This window comes from Gymnoscopelus braueri, assembly GCF_963280865.1.
Source record: "Gymnoscopelus braueri genome assembly, chromosome: 9".
Classification (NCBI taxonomy): domain Eukaryota; kingdom Metazoa; phylum Chordata; class Actinopteri; order Myctophiformes; family Myctophidae; genus Gymnoscopelus; species Gymnoscopelus braueri.
This window is the reverse complement of record NC_137610.1, coordinates 43,041,345-43,064,165: the sequence shown is the minus strand read 5'-3', so window position 1 is coordinate 43,064,165 and position 22,821 is coordinate 43,041,345. Positions and strand designations below refer to the sequence as shown.

The 22,821-nt window shown below is 40.1% G+C and overlaps 1 protein-coding gene across 1 annotated transcript in view; it reads left to right on the top strand.

Moving 5' to 3' along the window:
* Positions 1–22,821, top strand: part of ntrk3a (neurotrophic tyrosine kinase, receptor, type 3a) — a gene marked incomplete at both ends in the record, with an annotated part of 165,790 nt that overhangs the window by 36,484 nt on the left and 106,485 nt on the right. The window contains 4 exons of the mRNA XM_080438187.1: positions 4,626–4,738; positions 5,437–5,629; positions 8,838–8,893; positions 10,346–10,448. Of these exons, the coding sequence (XP_080294313.1) occupies positions 4,626–4,738; positions 5,437–5,629; positions 8,838–8,893; positions 10,346–10,448 (465 nt within the window). The remainder of the gene's footprint in view (positions 1–4,625; positions 4,739–5,436; positions 5,630–8,837; positions 8,894–10,345; positions 10,449–22,821) is intronic.

The following is a 22,821-nucleotide window of genomic DNA, read 5'->3' as shown; positions in this document are numbered from 1 at the left end:
CAGAGGGCTGTAGTGGCTATTTCTGTGGCTTATACGAGACTTAAGGTTATGGTACGCAGGCAATATTTTGAGGCACTGGAGGTGAGTAATATTGCCGGCAATAAAGACCGAAAACGCAAATGGGACAAAATCAATATGGATTAGATGGCGGGCTATAAACTATAAATATTGCATGGAAAAGCTTGTCATAATTGTTTGCGGAATTGCCCATTAAAAATCATTGCAAATGCAATGATGGTAATGGCCTAGAAGCCCTTTCTGTCTTGGCCATACTATAATGGTTCACCATAAAGGGATAGTGCGCTGCCGTTGCTTTGTGTACAGAGACAGTCAAATAAATTATGGGGAAAAACAAAATGAATATGTGTTGCAAAACTGCCCATACTGCTTTCTTTTGATACTGCGTTGTCTTGTCATGGCTCAGCATTCTTCAAAAGAGAAAATTGGTTACGCTGTCCTCTTGTGCCATTTTAGTTATTGTTGTTGTGACATACAGCAGCTCAGTATACTGCAGCTTTCAGGCAGTGTGAGCTAGCTTGACCATTTGAAAGGCTCTGTGTACACCGCGGCGCCTCACTCTATTTTTGAGTGGTGGGGCTAGACATAGACATTTGAGGGTAAACATCAGCGGCGCGCAAAGAGTGCCACGAAATCTTTTTGACCCCCGTCAGGACCTGATGGGTGAGGTCGGGTCGGGCCGGGCCGAATTTGTCACATATTTGTCGGGCTTCGGTCCGGGCTCAGTCAGTCTGTCACTAGCCTCGGAAACCCATGCCTTTTTTTTTGTTTGTTTCAAAAGAAAAAAAGCCTGGGAGAACCTTGCAGGAACGGTGGTTTAGGACCTTGTTATCAATCAGAATGCAGAGGGGGCGTCGCTCAAAATTTGGTGACGTCAGCGTGCACCGTGCACAGGGGCCGGGGGGGGGGGGGGGGGGGGGGGGGGAGGGAGGCGGGGACATAGATTGGTGAAGCAATAGGAAGTGGCGCTGGTTTTGCAGCGCAAGGCTTTGGATCCGCCCTTCAAGACCTTCGATAGGGCTGGCTCCTCCAGTCTAGTCTGTCACTAATCAGCGCACCTCCTCACATCAAAGGCATCGCGCATTCCAAACTAATTTGTTAAATCCAATCAATAACTGCCGAGTGAGACAGTCACTTTTTTTTACACATAACATATTCACACCTACAACATAACAACACTCATACTGAATGCAATTCCATCGCATTCCCAATTCAGCCATGTTGGGTGTAGGAATGGTTTGACTCGATAACTGCTTGTGCTGCAGCATCTTCAACAAAAAAAACGAAGCCCTGAGTGTGCCTGTCTATCTCTATCCAGAGTGTGCCTGTCTCTCTCTATCCAGAGTGTGCCTGTCTCTCTCTATCCAGAGTGTGCCTGTCTCTCTCTATCCAGAGTGTGCCTGTCTCTCTGTCTATGCCCATACCTGTCATTAGAAGTGTGTTAGATTTGCGATAGCAGGAAGTATTCACGTGGCGAGTTCAGACCGTAGGTGTCCAGATAATTGTGGCTCGTGAATGTGGTAACTCTACACTGGTCCGCCTCCAGGCTCCCGGCCAGCGATGCTGCTTATCGGATCCACAGGGGGAAGAACGTGGGTGTTTCTGTTTGACTGTGGAAGTTGGTTCACTTCAACAGCCCAATGTTTTTTGGCTCGCTGGAAAATTATGCACCCTGGCATTTTTTTTTCTCCTGTTTTTTTCTCCTTCTTTTGTTTTTCTTTTGACAAGGTAATTATAATTTTGTTTTGTTAATTTTCGGGAAGGATCCTCGCTGTATGCGGTCCAAAACTAATTATGGCAAATTACCGTGATGATGGTTACAACCTGATATAACTAACACCAGCTCCGTAGGGGGTCCAAACTATGACAAAATACCCATGGAGTCCCATGGAAAGTTTTTTCCTATCTGTGTGGCTGGGTGTGATCCCCAGCTGAGATGAGAGGAGAAAGAGAGAGAAACAAACAGACAGACAGACAGACAGACAGTATCAGAAATGTGAGCAGAAATGCAGGGTGGGAGATAATACAAAGGTAGAATGGATCAGTTTGCAGGATATTACCCATGATGCATTGTGTGAACAGTGGTCCCCAGCCCTTGCCAAGGTATTGTTTTTTCACACCTGTCTGTCTGTCTGTCAACTACTACAGTACACTGATCATATTTCTTGTGCACACTTGCCAGCAGGCCAAGGAACTCGGTGACTGACAGCTATGTTAGTTTTGTGAATTCATAATCTCAGACCCACCATCCCTCCAGGTTATATGTCCACACTACGCTATCGAGCGCAACTAACCAATTGGTCACAGGGCTGTTAGTCTGGCATGTGAGATCTACAGTACTAGCCAAGCTGCTATCCCTCGGCTACCACTCGGCTCCATGTGCAAATGTCAACAGATACGGTATATGCATGTAAAAAGGATTAATGCGAGTTTATAAAGTTCACTGTCTCTCTCTTCCATACAACACCTAGACTAACACACAGAGGGGCCCTTTTTCCACCAGGGTTGAAACCCGGTTCGGTTCTTTCCTCCAGCCCAATTTTGAACCAGTTCCAAGTGTTTCGACTGATCCGCTCGAACTGATCCGCTCGAACCACAAAATCGGTGGTTCATCTTGTGAACCGTGACGACATACGTGTCAATAATCAGTAGGTTGGAAGACGGAAGACACTGAGGCAAAACACAAACACTATGTGCCATCTTAATTAAACCCACATAGCTTTATAAAAAAAACGCTATATTGAACGATCCAACCAAGACTTAATGTACGTAGAAAGGGGAACCGGATGTGTAAACAGCAAGCTATCCACATTCACGCAGGAAAAACTTGTGGATACTGTTTTACATTCCGTTTTATGTTGTGCAACGCCCTCAGTGCGTGACGTATCGTTCTTCTTTTCAATATTGGGTGTTCATTAGGGACTAGGGACTTACGGATGGAAATCAGCATTCTTGCTAAATCCGGTGTATTTACACAGCATTTTATGTGTGGTGTTCATTAATATGCGTTGTCCCGTCCAAATAAACGTATACATAAATAAATTAGCGCCACCAACTGAACTGAAGTTCAATAGCTCCGGTTAAATCTGGTGGAAACGCAAGCCGGTTCGCGGACGGTTTGCTAGAAAGCGCCAAGTTATTTTAGTGGAAAAGGGGGGGGGGAGAGAGAGAGAGAGAGAAGAGAGAGAGAGAGAGAGAGAGAGAGAGAGAGAGAGAGAGAAGAGAGAGAGAGAGAGCGAGAGAGAGAGAGAGAGAGAGAGAGAGTGAGACGAGAGAGTGAGAGAGAGAGAGAGAAGAGAGAGAGAGAGAGAGAGAGAGAGAGATGAGAGGAGAGATGAGATAGAGAGAGAGAGAGAGAGACACAAGGCCATGTCTGATGAATACCAACATACATGAATAAAAGTTACAACATACCCCGCTCATACAGTATATGATGCATGCACCCGTCATAATAATTCTTCTACACAGCACCTATACTGACGCAAACACATTCTGTAGTACAGCACACTATGCAAACCTTGAGCTTCACGATACAAGACAACAATATTAGCAAAATACACCAAGGTAAGCATAAATATACAGTCAGTGACCACCCTAACCTCCCACCCACACGTGTACAGAAAGCATTTCAAAACCCCACTTATCCACATCCACATGATTCAGCATTAATGACTCCCCCAACATGCACACACACAAAAGAACACCTACACATAGTGTCTGATAATGCCTGACACACACACGCACACGCACGCGCACACACACACACACACACACACACACACACACACACACACACACACACACACACACACACACACACACACACACACACACACACACACACACACATACATAGGCACAGATTTCATCAAAGGCCTGGGGAACACAAATGGTTTTCAGTCTGTTTTTAAAGGAGGACACAGTTTCCAACAGCTCTTAAGTCATTAGGTAATTTGTTCCAAAGAGTAGGTCCATAGTGGACTCCTCCCATAGTGGGGAAAACAAAATTAAAGTCTAACTCCACTTGTTTGATGTAACCTGGCCAATAAAAGGATGTAATGGTCAGTGGTCGAGTTTCACAGCCACAGAGGTTGTTGTAACCTGATGACGGTGTGTTGCTATAAACAGTAGTTAATATGTTTACATATCGTCTGAGGTTTGTCAGACAACAGAAGGAAACACTAGAACAGGAACACACACAATCGATCGATCGGTGGAGATTGTGATGAGAACAGCACATTCAGGTGAAAATCAAGGACTTTGTTCTCCTTATCTCGCTTCCTCTCTCTCTCCCTCTCTCTCTCCCCTTTCTTTCATCCTCATTCATGTATCACCGTTTCTTTTTCCGGAGTACATAGAAATGAGTTACTGTATGGCAACAATGCAGCTAAGGCGTAATGACAATTCATTGTGTTGTGATCACCTCTGACAGTAGAGACAATATTCGCCTCCACTCGTTCTGCCTCTTTCTCCCACTGTGTCGTTCCCTTGAAATGGAATTCAATTCAACACTAACCTCTCTCTGTCCTTTTTTCTTTCTCTGCACCCCCCCCCCCTCCCTCCCTCTCTCCCTCCACCTCTTTCTCTTCATCTCTCCTCCTCTGCAGTCCCTCCAATCATCATGAAGCTGGATGAGCCTGAACGACGCCATGACACCTGTATAGAGTTCACCGTGCGCGGGTCCCCGCACCCCAACCTACGATGGTTCCACCAAAACAGGGTATATAGATAAGACGTCATCGGTTGGAAACCTCACATGTCCAAAACTGTTACTTTTCAGGATTAAAATTCCAAAACAGCAAAAGTAGCAGATCTACAAGCTCGAAACGCGTCACTTGGCGACGCATTTCGAGCTTGTAGATCTGCTACTTTTGATGCTTTTGTGTGACACTGTAGTATTCATTTACGAAAAAATACAAAAAGTTAGAACATGGAGATAACAGCGATATGACCTGCTATCTCAACCTTGCAATATCCCCATGCAGCATCTCAACCTTGCAATATCGATATTGCAAGTATAGGCCCTCAAATAATTGACAAAACACGACTTGACAGAATGCTTTTCCCATGGTCCGCAATGCTTCCCATGCTCTGGACAGGTGGAAGAGCTCTGTCACAGAATTCGATAGGTCACCACATTCGGCGCGACACTCGGACACTTGGAGTTTAGCTTTTTAGATATACTGTAACTATGGTGTTTCCCGAAGTGCAGAAGTTTTTCTTCTTCACATTTCCCAGTTGCTACTTATGCCAATGTTGGGAAATTGGTCACCTGTTGGCAGATGCAGATATTAGTTAGAATTGCAACTGTGTGTATACCATGTCATATGTTCAAGATATATATGTTTTGGTCTCCCAGTAGAACTTCATCTATTACTCTCTCTTTTGTGTGCCCCCCCCCCCCCCCCCCCCCTGTAGGAAATTCCCACTAGTGAATATGTGCGCACAGAGATGGAGGTCTACCAGGACTACCTGGAGGGCTGTCTTACCTTTAAAAACCCAACGCATCACAACAACGGCAACTACACACTGGAGGCTAGCAACTTCCTGGGCGTCGCCTCCAGGATGGTATATGGCCACTTCCTCGATGGGCCGGCGTTTGATGGTAAGAGTGTGGACGAACCTGCAAGGGAAGAGGAACAGGGCTAGAATGACACCTGATGCTAAATGAGGGAATTGTAGTTTATTTCGGGCTTATTGTTCACTAACTAAAGCATACTAAACTAACTACACTAACTAACATAATATATGTTACAGTTTATGTAGGAAATAAGTAAGATCGGGAAAGGAGCACTGTTTTTTCGGCGCGAGTCGGGTGGGGCTTACGGCGTGAATGACAAAACGGGAAGTGAGATGAGACCGGGGGGTAAAGCTACTAAGCTAACGGGACTCCTCGGTGTCCCGTCCCGTCTAGGCTCCCGGAGGGGGACGCCCCGGCGGCCGGGGCCCTTTTTTTTTCTTCTCTAGGCCGGGAGGGAGTGTTCCGGAGCCACCGGACCGGTAAGCCGCTTAGCGTAGCGTCTTACTGTAGCTCCCGCTTGGAGCCGATTTTGTCCTCTCGCCGAAAACGGCCGATCCGTGAGCTCGTCGCGAACGCCGTTTAGCGGACAGTCTGCTCTTGACCTAAGCCGGCTGTGAAGCGGTACGGAGCCTGTCTCGCGTCCGCCGAGAACCCAACGCACCTTTCCCAATCCTACTGCTTTCCTACATGAACTGTAACATATATATATATATACATATATACAGTATGTGTACAGTATATACAGTAGATGTCTTCAGCTGTGAGGCAAAGTCATGGTGAAAGGAGCTTCTATTCGTATGTGTGGGAATGTGATGGGGTTTGTATTTATAGACAGGAGGTGATGATTGTGTTAACTAGGTGTCATAATATTCTCTGTCAGGCTCTTTTCACACAATTATAAATTCTTTGATCAGCTGAACAGAACACTGATGTACCCTGCCTTTTTTGTCTTCCATCACCCCCCCCCCTCCCATATATTTCTTCTCCATATATCTCTCCCTTTCTCTCTTTTTCCCCTCTCTCTCTCTCTCTCTCTCTCTCTCTCTCTCGTTTGTCCAGATATTGATTATGATTATGGTAAGTAATTTTTCTTCTGTGTGAATCTCATCATAGAATTAGGGTTTCCTTTATCAGGGTTGTCAACATCGGTTAGCATCACCGTGCTATATCCTCTAGGCCTACATACGAAAAAAGCCTTGTGACTTTCACGCTAGCTTAGCTTTTTATTTGATTAGCGCCTGTGCGTGTAGTCATACGGTGCCTCGCGATGTATTCATCACAGAAACATGACTCCCCCCTTAATGTTCGTGGCCTAAAATTGCACACAGGGATTTCTTTTTTTAAGACATAATCTAAAATTGGCGTAGTTTCTCGGAGAAGTTCAATTTTGGATTAAATGTGGTCTCTCCCGCGGCTGTGTGGAAAGCATTTTCACTGAAGCATGTCGTTGCTGTTGGGGGCAAACCTTGTAAGTCCAAAACCGTTCCTTTTTTAATTGTAATATTCAAAACGATTGAAAATACTGAAAAATCGACATGCTCACAACACAGATTTGCTATTTTCACTAGTTTTGTGCGACACTCTTGTGAGGGCAGGTAGGGTAAGTGATATCTTTTTTTTTGTTGAAACAAGTGTTAAATAGCTCTAAATTCTGATAGTAATCATTGTGTTTGTTCAGTAACAGGAGTCTCTCTAGCTCTTTAGTAAACAGAACATACCTTTTCAGGTCGTGATACCAATTGTACATATTAAACAACTGAAATTTGAAGTGATGACAAAGAAATGAGCAAACTAAATTGGAACTGGAACACTATAACATTAAACAGCTAAATGGGCACTCTCTCCTGATTGGATAAAATTTGCAACCCACCTGAAAATGAATTGTCTGTTTACTAAAGAGTTGGAGAGACGGCGAGACCACTTTATAGCAATCATTACCATTATCATATCAGAATATAGCACTTTAACCTATTAACAAAAACCTATTGTTTAGACCAAAAAATATCACTTACCCTACATTTAATTTACAACAAAAACATTAAAAAAAAGTTGAAATATGGAGATACAAGCTTCCTGCCCGACAGCTATGATATTGGTGTTCCTGTCATGCGGGCCTTGTCTATGACTTCATACTGTGTGGTGATGAGTTGCATGTGTTCTCTTGTCACTAAAACTGTCACCAAAGCACGCAACCATCTGGCACCTGAAAGCATCATCAACCTCATTAATAAAGCTCTACAGGAAATCCTGCATCCCCGAAGCAGTCCTGTAACGCAAATGACCTTCCATCTATATACTCACTTCACTCCCATATACCTTTTCTCTGTTTCAGTGCTCATTTTGACAGCACATTTAGTTATCTGTCACTTTATTTAGTTTTAGTCATATTTTAGTCAGTGGTGGAAAAAGTATCAATACTGCAATGTAGAAGTACTCTGTTACAAGTAAAAGTCCGGAATTCAAAATGTACTTGAGTAAAAGTGCACAAGTATTGGTATCAAAATGTGCTTAAAGTACCAAAAGTAAAAGTAGTAAAATGTTTGAAAATAGCAGATCTACAAGCTCACAACGTGTCGCGATGCGAGGTGTTGTGAGCTTGTAGATCGGCTGTTTTCAAATCGCCTGTGTATAAAACAGGGCTAGAGTGGTTAATGTATGTTTCATGATATCATAATTTATATCTGAAAAGTAACTAGTAACTGAAGTTTTCAAATAATTGTAGTGGAGTAAAAGTACAATATTTGCCTTTGAGATGTAGTGGAGCAGAAGTAAAAGTATTGGAAATTGGGAACAATCAAGTAAAGTACAAATACCTCAACATTGTACTTAAGTACAGTACTTATGTAAATGTACTTAGTTACTCTCCACCACTGTATTTTAGTCATCTGAAATATTTTAGTTTTAGTCTAAGTTTAGTTGACTGAATATAAGATTTTAGTAAACTAAATCCACGGTTGATTTAGTTGACAAAGATTTGTTTTCGAGCTTGTGGATCTGATACGTTTGTGTGGCTCTGTAGTATGATCAAGTAGGCCATTTAAAACATGGAGATAAGACGTGTCTGCCCGACAGCAACGATAGAGATTGTCTATCTGGCTACGAGAGACTAGTTCACTGATGGTTTGTCACCATTATTACATTAGCATGGATTGCGTTTATCTACTGACAGTATGTTTAAGTTCATGTTCACCATTTAGATCAGACAATGCACAATTCATATTATACAGTGGTAAGATAATAGCCTATACTCTTGTGATTGATCGTAAAGCCCAGCTTGTGTGTTGTGTTTGTCTCTAAGGAACCCCGACCCCGACCATCACGGTGACGCACCGGCCTGAGGAATACACATTTGGGGTGAGTGGTCAAAACGTCAGACAATTCAGAAAAAAAGCTTATTTTCCTTTTCAACCTGACATCCCTAATTTGTGGGCACGTCATTACAGGCAAACACTTTTGAAGATTCTTTTCAAAGAATATTCAAAAATGTTCAGATTCGATCTTGTTAGCTTGGATATCTGTTTTCAAATAGCTTTAGTATACGGCAAATGAGGCTCTTCAAAAAAAATATATGTACGTTTTTCATACGTTTAGATGGTTCATAAGCACCCTACTTCCGTGTTCACAGTCACATACTTATTGCAACCGGCTTATTCATTTAAACCCTCTAGTCTTAATAAAAATGGACCTGAGTTGTTGGACCACCTTTTTCCGTCCACGCCAACTGTATTCACCGAAAATAGTCGATCTATATCACACTGCGATGCGTTGTGAGCTTGTGGATCAGCTATCTTTGGCGATTGTTCCCCCCAGAACAGGTTCAAGTGGTTATTGCTATGGATACATGGTGAAATCCGGACTGTTTATTTAACTCTGAGAGAACATAACCATTACATCGACGCTGTTGTACGTCCATGAAAATTACATATATTTTATCGGTTGATATAATTTCCAGCCGGGACAAAAGAAAATCCTTTTGAAACTAAAGGATGTGTGAGTGTATGGGACGTGTCCTTCACCTGGGGGGGTTTCTGACCCACATTATGCTGTACGTGCACATCACAGGTGTTGTCATGGAAACCACTCCATAATGTCACATTTAAAACGCAAACGACCCCAAAAAAGATGTAAATGCAATGCGTTGTTATGGTGACTGTGTGCATCTCATGAGGTTTGTGGTGTAGTTGGAGTTGATGGATAGCAGGAAGTCGGGGTAAGGAGTTCAACTGGCTTCATCTCGTGTTTCTTTTGGACGTGTGAAACGCACAGCTGTCAGCCCAATCATCTTTCCCATACAGCACATTATGTATACTCGTTAAACTCAAAATGTAGAAAGAAAGAAAGAAAGAGAGAAAGAAAGATATGAAGAAAGAACTCATACTGGAGTGGTTATATCTTAAACTACCCCCTTTTCCCATCCTCTCCTCTCCATTCCCTCATTCATTTTCTTCTATCTGTCTGTATTCCCTCGTGGCTGTGGAGCTGTAGAGAGTTGGTTTGAAATGTAATTGAGTTCAGCTTTCTCCTGTAATTGACTGGGAAAAGATAACTGTTACGGCTAAGGTTTAGCAGCGTGCGTGTGTGTGTGTGCATGTGCACGTGTGTGTGGGTCTCAGAATATTGGAGCAGAAAGAAGAAATAGATGTGTCCCATATAAATGGTACATTTAGTGTGATTTAGTGTGAACATTTTGATACCAGCCTCCACTGGTTTGAAACTTTTGAGTTGCCCGCAAGGTATGGCAGCTCAGAAACATCTCTCCAGTGTAACGCCAATAAATAACAATAACCTCTCCTCTCTCCCCTCCAGGTCTCCATCGCAGTGGGACTAGCAGGGTTTGGCTGTGTGGTGCTGGTTGTCCTCTTCGTGTTGATCAACAAGTATGGACGACGGTCCAAGTTTGGCATGAAAGGTAGGAACGCGGTGAACTTTGTGGCCACCTTTCTTATTCGTTCGGTGTATCATTTATTTAGGCCTGCTGGCCTTGAATCTGCGGCGTGCGATCCACTTTTGTTTCTTCATTTCTTGAACCTTCGTTCAAATGTCAGGATCACATTGAGGAGAGCCCCTCTTTGTTTTCCGTGCAGCCATGTTACAACACAACAAGAACACTGTTCTGACACTGACGAATGGATAGACGAAACGTTTGTCCTTTGTTGTAAAGACATGGAGAAGAAATAAGAAGTTAACTCACTCTTGCCATTCTGAGTGCGGCTGATTCCGATCACTTTTGTAAATGTTATTGGTCTATGAGGACATCGCACCAGACAGAGGAGTCTAGAGCGTGGTGGTAACAAAAAGTTGATATATCGTAACAAAAAAAGAACAACATCATCCGTTTGACAGACACTTAAATACAATAAACAAGATTTAACGGTTCTGTCCTTCATGGCAGGGCACAGAGGCAAATGGCCGTGTTTCGTTCCGGTGGTGACACGCGTACTGTTTTCATGGCGTTTTGCATTTATATATCGTTTCATTCCACAAATTCACCCCTTGAGAAGGCAGCCAATTTGTGCAGTTGTTGTTGAGAACTCTGGTAATTAACATTGAATCATCAGTCAGCCTGTGAGATGTCCATCGTGTGGCAGCTTCAACCCAGCAGCTGTAGAAAGTCAATGACATTCTTTTCTTACCATTTTTTAAGACGATGATCTTTTAGGCAGGTTGCAAGCGCAGTACCCGTTGTCAGAGTAATAATCATATACTCACTCATGCTCATATACATCTGCATATTTGAGCTATTTATCAGATGCTACCATGCAAGTCTGGAACGATGCAAGTTGGGAACGCAGGATGTTATCTTCAATACCTGTCGTAGCTGTATTTGCCGTACCCATTGTTCAAGTACCCAGCACAGTACCCGTTACCACTGTAATAATAACGATAGATATATTACCACCCGTTGTACTTGTTGTCAGAGTACCAGTCAGTGCGGTACTCACTTCCTATGACTGTTTATAACCCATTCAATCTGGGAACGCATCTCTGTCATTTTAGATTTCTTTGACTAAGATTTGCACACGTTTTCACGATTTTTGAAAAATAGCAGATCTACAAGCTCATGGCGCGGCACTCGGTGCCGTGCCATGAGCTTGTATATCTGCTATTTTTGAATAGCCAAACAAATCGTCCCGGATTGAATCGGTTAACTACCATAAATATGGAGATACAGATCACGTTGATGATGGCATAAATGGGGAGACGGACAGACTGGCAGTTCCATTGCACACGCCACCACTTTATATTGGTGTAGCAGCGAGATTGGGACGCACATCTCGGCGAATCCATGAAGCCGATGGCTCGGGTCGTCCAATCAGAGAAGCCGATGCCTACACCTCCACACGCAAGATTTTCAGGTGGGCGCCGATCCAGAAGAGGTTGTTTAAAACCACTGCTTTATTTTATTTGTTTATTTGATGTTAGGAACAGAACACATTAATGGAGTATAAATAATACAGTATACGATGTAAACAATGCCAGAGTCTAGCAGTACAGTAATGCTAATTTGTATCTGTAGTCGCACATTTTTATCTGTAGTCCCTAGGTAACAAAGCAAAAAACAGCAACAAGGAACAGAAAAAAGGGTAACACTTTAGAATAACTATTCGTTATAAGTAGTTAATAGATCATTCATAAACTGTTAGTTAATGAGTTATTAATGACTTGTTAATCATTTGTTAATAGTTAGTTAAGGATTAATAACAATGCCTTATAACTGATTAATAGATCATTTATAAACCATTAGTTAATGAGTTATTAATGTCTTGTTAAATGTTTGTTAACAGCTAGTTAAGGAGTTGTAACCATGACTTATAGATAGTTAATAGACTAGTAACAAACCATTAGTTAATGAGTTATCAATGACTTGTTAAATATGTTTTAATGTATGTTAAGGATTTATAAATATGCCTTATAGATAGCTAATAGATCACTCACAGAGTATTAGTTAACTGACTTATTAACTTTATGCTGATTATTTATAACTATGTCTTATGAATGCCGTATAACTAGTTAATAGATCATTTATAAACCATTAGTTAATGAATTACTGATATCTTGTCAAATATTTGTTAACAGTTAGTTAAGGAGGTATAACTATCCCTTATAGATAATTTATATATTACTCACAAACTATTAGTTAATGACTTGTTAATAACTTGTTAAATATTTACTACCTGTATGCTAATGACTTATAACTATGCCTTATATATGTTCAAATGATTATGAACAAGCTATTAGTAAAACACTTACTAATGGCTAGTTAAGTATTTGTTAATAGTTAATATATGTTATTGGGTAGTTATTCTAAAGTTGCAACTACTCCTCATTTACTAACATGAGTTAAGTATGTGTTAATGGTTAATTTATGTTATTGGGTAGTTATTCTAAAGTTGCAACTACTCCTCATTTACTAACATGAGTTAAGTATTTGTTAATGGTTAAAATATGTTATTGGGTAGTTATTCTAAAGTTGCAACTACTCCTCATTTACTAACATGAGTTAAGTATTTGTTAATGGTTAATATGTGTTATTGGGTAGTTATTCTAAAGTTGCCACTACTCCTCATTTACTAACTATTAACAAATACTTAACTTACCTTTTACAAATCAATTGTTAATGATTTGATTCCCATCTACTAATACCAGAGACACGTTGTACAACAGCAAATGGGTGGTACAGAAATTTGATGTGATACTGTGGACATATTTCACATTTTGGTACCTCAACCTTGCTCTATATTTTACTAAATAAATACCACAGATGAAATAATGAACAATTTATTTTAATGAATAAAGAAAACAGTACAAAAATAACAAATGCATCCATCTAAAATAACAATAGCAAATAAAGAAATAGTCATATCAACAGTAATAGAGTAATTAGAAATAACCAAAAGGGATACCTTCATAATCCCATCATAATCCGCCTCTACAGTCCAGATTACATATAGCTTTAACCAGTGGATATACAGCACACACATTAGCTTTAGCTTTATAGCAGGCCTTCTGCAGTAAGCAGTATGGCCACAGCAACACCATGTGCTAAAATTGTAGCTATGCTAATATTGTACCTAACAGGCTAATAAGTGTTCCGAAATTATAAATCTTACTTTTTTTCATCAAACAAACACAAACAAATTCTTTATATTAACTAATAAACACAACAGTTCATACAGTTTTCATGGTTTTGCACTACATCACCTGAAATGCATAAAATAGAATACACAATGTATCAGAATGGTGTGTCTTGTTCACAATAACTGAACAACATCCTGCTCCTTTCAAAATAAAAGGCAGTTCAGCTTCAGAACTCCATTGAGACACACTGCCATCTACTGACACAAAGTGGTATTGATACTACACTACAGACTAGTGTAGTTACATGAACTGCTGAACTGTATAGGACAATAAAATAAAAATACATGGAACATACATGGAACATACATGGAACATTGCCAAAAATGGTAGATAAGAAATGACAGATCTACAAGCTCACAGCAAGACGCATTGCAACGTGTTATGAGCTTGTAGATCTGCTATTCCTGATCTGATATTTCTGGCGAATGAAGAGAAACAGAAGAAAATAATTGCAACCTCACAAATTTCAAATTGAGGGTTATTGCTTCTAAAAAAGGCCCAGTAAACACCTAGGGGTCAGTTATGAGTCCATTTCTGGTCATGGCCTGGAATGTTGAAAAGGGGCATTTTTCTTGAGTTTTTCTTGAGCTCACACTTGAGCTTGTAGATCTGCTATTTCTAATCTGCTATTTCTACTGAATGAAGAAAAACTGTTCAGTTCATGCAACTATACTAGTCTGTAGTGTAGTACCAATACCACTTTGTGTCAGTAGATGGTAGTGTGTCTCAATGGAGTTCTGAAGCTGAACTGCCTTTTATTTTGAAAGGAGCAGGAGGTTGTTCAGTTATTGTGAACAAGACACAAGAGAAGGGGCCATTGTGCTGTACACATTGTGTATTCTATTTTATGCATTTCAGGTGATGTAGTGCAAAACCATGAAAACTGTATGGACTGTTGGGTTTATTAGTTAATGTAAATCATTCGTTTTTGTTTGTTTGATGAAAAAGAGTAAGATTTATAATTTGGGAACTCTTATTAGCCTGTTAGCTACAATATTAGCATAGCTACAATGTTAGCACATGGTGTTGCTGTGGCCGTACTGCTTACTGCAGAAGGCCTGCTATAAAACTAAAGCTATATTTAATCTGGACTGTAAAGGCGGATTATGATGGGATTATGAAGGTATCCCTTTTGGTTATTTCTAATTACTGTATTACTGTTGATATGACTATTTATTTATTTGCTATTGTTATTTTAGATGGATGCATTTGTTATTTTTGTACTGTTTTCTTTATTCATTAAAATAAATTGTTCATTATTTCATCTGTGGTATTTATTTAGTAAAATATAGAGCAAGGTTGAGGTACCAAAATGTGAAATATGTCCACAGTATCACATAAAATTTCTGTACCACCCATTTGCTGTTGTACAACGTGTCTCTGGTATTAGTAGATGGGAATCAAATCATTAACAATTGATTTGTAAAAGGTAAGTTAAGTATTTGTTAATAGTTAGTAAATGAGAAGTAGTGGCAACTTTAGAAAAACTACCCAATAACATATTTTAACCATTAACAAATACTTCACTCATGTTAGTAAATGAGGAGTAGTTGCAACTTTAGAATAACTACCCAATAACATAAATTAACCATTAACACATACTTAACTCGTGTTAGTAAATGAGGAGTAGTTGCAACTTTAGAATAACTACCCAATAACATAAATTAACCATTAACAAATACTTAACTCATGTTAGTAAATAAGGAGTAGTTGCAACTTTAGAATAACTACCCAATAACATATATTACTTATTAACAAATACTTAACTAGCTATTAGTAAGTGTTTTACTAATATCTTGTTCATAATCCTTCGAACATATATAAGGCATAGTTTTAAATCATTAGCATACATGTAGTAAATATTTAACAAGCTATTAACAAGTCATTAACTAATAGTTTGAGTAATATGTAAATTATCTATAAAGGATAGTTTTACCTCCTTAACTAACTGTTAACAAATATTTGACAAGACATTAGTAACTCATTAACTAATGGTTTATAAATGATGTATGAACTAGTTATAAGGCATTTATAAGACAAATTATAAATAATCAGCATACAGTTAATAAGTCAGTTAACTAATACTCTGTGAGTGATCTATTAGCTATCTATAAGGCATATTTATCAATCCTTAACATACTATTAAAACATATTTAACAAGTAATTGATAACTCATTAACTAATGTTTTATAAATGATCTATTAAGCAGTTATAAGGCATTGTTATTAATCCTTAACTAACTATTAACAAATGCTTAAAAAGTCATTAATAACTCATTAACTAACAGTTTATGAATGATCTATTAACTACTTATGACGAATAGTTATTCTAAAGTGTTACCGAAAAAAGAAACACTATACAAATGCAAATATACTAATGCGCAAGTAAAAGAAACTACAACAAAGAAAACTAAATCCGTTGTACATGTCAGCAGATTTGTTTTACAGCTACAAACTGTATTTTAATGATAAATGTTATTTTTAACCATTATGTTAGAGTATGTTAATACAATACAATAACTATAGCACATCTGCAGTGAGGTGGTCTCCGTACTCTTCCACTGAGAAATGTAGACCCTCGTATTGGGTAGGACACCTACTGGTGGTAGTGGTAGTACTGCCAGAAGCTCATCAAGTGCAATATCACCCTAAGCCAGGGGGGGGGGGGGGGTCTTCAACAGGGGGTCTTCCTCAGAGACATTGCAGGGGGGCCGCCAAATCTTTGTGTGATAGGGATTTTTTATTTTTTTTGCATTAACCACTTGAACCCTCGCATCCCTATTCTGGGGGGAACATTAGCCGAAAATAGCAGATCTACAAGCTCACAAGATCTGTGAGCTTGTAGATCGGCTATTGTAGATCGGCTACATATTGATAAGCTAATGTACCTCACTAAGACAATATCTTATATATGTTTCTCCACTGTACATATATTTTTATTATTATTGTATTATTTCTTCTCATACTTAATATATTATTACGTTTAGGGTGTTGCACTTTTTTTTGTGGAACAAGTCCCAACAATATTTGATTGCTTATATAAGTTAGTGACATATTTTTTATTTATTATTCCTTCTTGAATTTAAAACGTACGGATTGCCCCTTTATTACGATCGTGACTTTGAGTCTGTTTTTCTGAGGCGATCTCAGTCGCTCCTGGACGCTCACAGACTGCACTGCATACCTCACCTAACACAGAGAGAGTGGAATGAACATTCCTTTCATAGAAACGGACACAATGCATCTCAATCAGTCGATATCAACGAGACAAACAACTGAAGCGTCGTCTGAACATTCCGTTGGCAGTCGTCGGGTATTTATCGATTTATCCATTCACTTTCTAACTGCCCTGGCGTCTGCACATTGCATTGTGACAAGAAGAAAACTAGAAAAACGAAAACAAAATATTAACAACACTTTTACAGCTTCAAAACAAATCTCAAATGTCTTACAGTCTCTTCTTCTTGAACAGCACTCTGCACAAAGATTATTTTGATGTTTTTAAAAAATATAAAAGTTCTCCTTTCTATTCTATTATAGACATTATCCCTCCCATTAGTATGTCCCTTTACCCACAGTAAAATCCACCGGTGTAAAGTAACATATAAGTACATTTACTCAAGTACTGTACTACTTTACTAGAGTATTTCCCATTTTCAATACTTTTTTTCTCTACTCCACTACATCTCGGAGGCAAATATACTTTTACTCCAATTATAACAATTATTTGAAAACTTAAAACTTTGCAGATATAAATTATTATATTATAAAACACACATTAACCACTTTAGCCATATTTTATACATAGGCTATTTGAAAGTAGCCGATCTACAAGCTCGTAGAGCTTGTAGATCTTCTATTTTCAAACATTTTAGTACTTTTACTTTTGGTACTTTAAGTATATTTTGATGCCAATACTTTTGTACTTTTACTGAAGTAACTCTTTGAACACAGACCTTTTACTTGTAACAGAGCGCTTCCACATTGTGGTATTGATACTTTTACTTAAGTAAAAAAAATTTCAGTACTTTTTCCACCACTGGGAAAATCCTCAGCGTTGACATATCGATTTGTAACTCTTGAGGGGATACAAATGTAACCAAATGGAGCCGTAACATTTGTATCCCCTCAGAGTTAAGTGAACAGTGGAGGAATGTCCTGTGTGTCCAGAGATGCAGAGGACAATGAAGGCTTTGTGGTCCTTGGTGCACGGCAGTATTGAACCGCCGCTAAGCCGGCAAAATGCTCAATGACAACGGATACAAGACGCTGTCATGTACTGTAGGCTCCCTGACGTTCTCTGATCTGTGCACGCACGCACGCACGCACGCACACATACACACGCACGCACGCACGCACGCACGCACGCACGCACGCACGCACGCACGCACGCACGCACGCACGCACGCACGCACGCACGCACGCACGCACGCACGCACGCACGCACGCACGCACGCACGCACACAGACACACACACACACACACACACACACACACACACACACACACACACAGGTGTGTGTGCATGCATACACAGAGACATAATAGTCATAATGCAGATATCTGCATACACACACCCACACACACACACACACACCCACCCACACACACGCACGCACGCACGCACGCACGCACGCACGCACGCACGCACGCACGCACGCACGCACGCACGCACGCACGCACGCACGCTCGCACTCACACACACACACACACACACACACACACACACACACACACACACACACACACACACACACACACACACACACACATGCACACACATGCACACACGCACACTGCAGGCTGCTGTAACAGATCCAGCAAATATACACACCCATTAGAGGCTGGCTGCTTGTGTGCCTAGCCTTGGCATGCTGCCAACTCTATTGACTTTCTCCATTTCATTTTATTTCCCATGGGTCTCTCTCTCTCTCTCTCTCTCTCTCTCTCTCTCTCTCTCTCTCTCTCTCTCTCTCTCTCTCTCTCTCTCTTACTCACACACACCTCTTCTGGAAAGCCTCTCCCATCTCCTGTTTTCCTTCCAACCTTCTCTTCACTCTCTCTCTCTCTCTCTCTCTCTCCCTCCATGCGTCTCCTTCTCTCTCGCTAACCCTAGCTAATTAAAAGCAGATTAACTTAGCATCATCGGATGTTGAATAACAAAATAGAAGGGGGAGAGAGAGAGAGAGAGAGAGAGAGAGAGAGAGAGAGAGAGAGGAGAGAGAGAGAGAGAGAGAGAGAGAGAGAGAGAGAGAGAGAGAGAGATGTCTAAAGGAGGCAGGGAAGGGAACAGGACTTGTAGCTTGCAGAACCGCAGCAGCAAGTAGCTGCGGCAGTAGAATTGCTGCAGAATCAGTCAGTCAAATTCCCTTTCACTTGTTTTCCTGCCTGCCTGTTGCTTGTTTCACACTTCTTTTTTTTCTTGTCTTTGTAAATCTAAATTGACTCTTTGTAAATCTAAATTGACTTTTTTCCTGTGCTTGTTTTGCATAATTTGGTTTGGTTTGGGTCTCTCTTTATATCCGCTCTGCCTGTCTGTTCCTCTGGTGGCCCGGCTTCCTTCCGGGCAATTGATATCGAAACACAGAGGCAGTCACTTTCACACAGTATGACAACAACAACAAAAACAACAACATCTCTCTCTCAGTGGTGTAAAGTAACTAAGTATATGTACTTACTGTAAGTACTGTACTTAAGTAACATTTTGAGGTATTTTTACTTTACTTGAGTATTTCCAATTTCCAATACTTTTACTTCTACTCCACTACATCTCACAGGCAAATATTGTACTTTTACTCCACTACAATTATTTGAAAACTTTAGTTACTAGTTACTTTTGAGATACATTATTATATTATGAAACATACATTAAACACTTTAGCCCTATTTTATACATAGACTATTTGAAAATAGCCGATCTACAAGCTGACAACGCGTCGCATTGCGAAACGTTGTGAACTTGTAGATCTTTTCAAATATTTTAGTACTTTTACTTTGGTACTTTAAGTAGATTTTGATGCCAATACTTTCGTATTTTTACTCAAGTCAATTTTGAATTCTGGACTTTTACTTGTAAAGGAGTATTTCTATATTGCAGTATTGATACTTTTACTTAAGTAAAATATCAGAGTACTTTTTCCACCACTGCTCTCTCTCTCTCTCTCTCTCTCTCTCTCTCTCTCTCTCTCTCTCTCTCTCTCTCTCTCTCTCTCTCTCTCTCTCTCTCTCTCTCTCTCTCTCTCTCTCTCTCTCTCTCTCTCTCTCTCTCTCTCTCCTTCCCAGTCTGCCACTGTTTATCAGTATAAAACAGAGGGTTTCTGAGGGTCATCTCTCCCGTTGTGTACCCTTGGCAGCTGTTGTTATTTGCTGACCCTAGTTGGCCCGGCGATCTGATTGGTTGATGCCTGCCAGCCGTAAACCCTCCCACTGTGAAGGGAGCCCAGGATCAAAGGAAAGGGAGAGGAGAGAGAGGAGAGGAGAGGAGAGGAGTGTATGAGAGAAAGGGGCCACTGACTGAGAGAACGAGACAGAGAGAGTGAAAGAATGAGACCACAAGAGAGAAGAAAGAGGAGAAAAATTAACAGAAATATGGGATAATGGGTCGTTAAAGGAGGGTAACGATAAGCCGGGATGATGGGGGAACAAAAACGTATTTTACAACAGTGGTTATCAAACTTTTTAAATTTCAAGGACCCACATAACCCCATACTTATGAATATTAATACATTTGTATTAATAACTATTACAAACTTTTACTCCACTACAATTATTTGAAAACTTAAAAAACGTTTTACTATTTATTTTGATTATTATTACAAAACATACATTAACCACTTCAACCCTATATACACTTTGGCAATTTGAAAATGGCAAATATACAAGCTCACGTGTCGCATCGCAAAAATATGTTTTATACATTTTGTACATTTGACAACTTGTGAAATGGAACATTCGGCATAATGCATAATGAGTACTTAAACTTTTGATACTTTAAGTAAATGTTGTTGATGCCAATACTTTTGTACTTTTACTCAAGTACATTTTGAATACCGGACTTTTACATGTAACAGGGTACTTTCTAACATTGCAGTATTGATACTTTCACATGAGTAAAACACTTTGAGTACTTCTTCCCAGTTCAAAGTTATCGTCTTCCGTGAGGAGAGATTCCTTCACAGCCAGCACTGATAATGACACATCATAGTCGTTGGACACAATTATACTATTATAAGTTGTCTAATGAGTGGGTCCAATAGGGAATTATAGGGCTGTGCATACAGTTTATTATAGTTATTTAAATATATATATATAAAAGATTATAGGGCTCATTAATGCAATTAGCAACTATGCTGCATGCTTGATGACAGTACTTACAGTAGGCATGCAATTAGCAGGCCTGTAATATCCAGGATTACAGGACTTAGTGGAACTAGTAATGACTTGACATAACATCCATTGCATGGGGAGAGCTCAAGTACTGTATAGTACTATATAGACCAGTGTTTGCCAAGCTTAGGGTTCAAATTTGGGCCACGGACCTGTTTTCATGGGTTGTGACTAAATAGCCTATCCCGTTTATTTGATAATCCCCCCCAGGGTTGCCAGATTCTGTGAGAGAAACAAGCAACCAGGTCTAGGAAAACCAGCCCAAAAGAAGCGACTGTGGGGCCACATGAGCACTTTAACATATACATCAGCTATTTGAAAATAGCAGATCTACAAGCTCACAACGCGTCGCGATGCGACGCGTTGTGAGCTTGTAGATCGGCTATTTTCAAAAAAAATCTTGCTGGGAAATTATAATAAGCAGATCTGGCAACCCTGATCCCCCCCCCCACAAAAAATTTAGTTCAAAAGATCATGTCCAAAAAACTACGGATTTATTTTCCCCAAAATAATTAAAATAGCCGATCTATGTGCTAACAACACGCAACACAGATTGTATATATACGCTTGTAGATCGGCTATTTTCTCTATGTTTTTAACAGGGCTACGTGAGATCGGCTTTTTTCACCGAAGATAGTTGATATAGAGGATAAATGTTGGGATTTTGGTAAGTGGGGTTTAAGTATGATTTTGATGTTGTATAATACACCACATTACGCATCAATAACATAGGATTCGTAATTTAACCCATAAAGGCCTGAGGGTCCGATTCTACAAAATGTCTTCTAAATCCTAACAGTTTTCTGAAAAACTTATGTTACAGTGGTTCTCAAACTTTTTTATGTCAAGGACCACCCAAAATGTTATGTATTTGGCCACCGACCCCCATCTGAAAATGTTTTGTTCCAGGGACCCCCAGAGGCAAAGATTTGAGTTAACACATTGCGTGCCAATCGTGTAGTTCTACGCGAACCTAAATAACAGCGCAGCGTGCCAGTCGCGTAGATACGCGAAGTGGTATTTTATTAAAAAAAATCTCGCAGTGACACATTTCATTGTAGCACACCCGGAAACGGAAATGAATGTCAATCGAAGATTTTCGTTCCCATCCGCCGCCGCTCTAAAGCTTCCGCTAAATCGCCATTATCTCGTTGTTGTTTTTCTCCGCGCTGAACGCCGTTTAATAGAAACTGCGACTACTGCAAAATGGAATGTCGCCGATTGAAAATGTCTTCGCTGGGCCACTCACACAGCTACTCTGTGTGTCTACAAACAGTTTAACGCACAATCATAAGGTATTTAGCGAGGTCTGTGGCGAAGTGAAAAAAAACAAACAACAACAATAAATCGCTGGCACTGGTGAGTACATTATGATATTAAACTCTGGCATGGAATGTGTTGTTAAAAGGTTACAATTTTTCAAAAATAGCAGATCTACAAGCTCATAGCGCGGCACTCATGAAGCGGTTAAACTAAATGTTGATGCTATATTTACAAAATTACTGGGGAGACCCTGAAACCCCTTCAAGGACCCCTGGTTGGGGGTCCCCGGACCCCAACTTCGAGAACCACCTGCTTCTAAATAGATCGATCTTCCGTTGGAAGTTTTTCCCATTCTGTATTCTGTACAGACTTTCTTTATTCATTAACTGAGCAACACTTAGTCGCAGTAATTTCCTTGAGCATATTAATATCTGTTATCTGCGTTACAATTAATATCTTTCAGAGTTTCATTAGCGACTCCACATCCCTGTTATT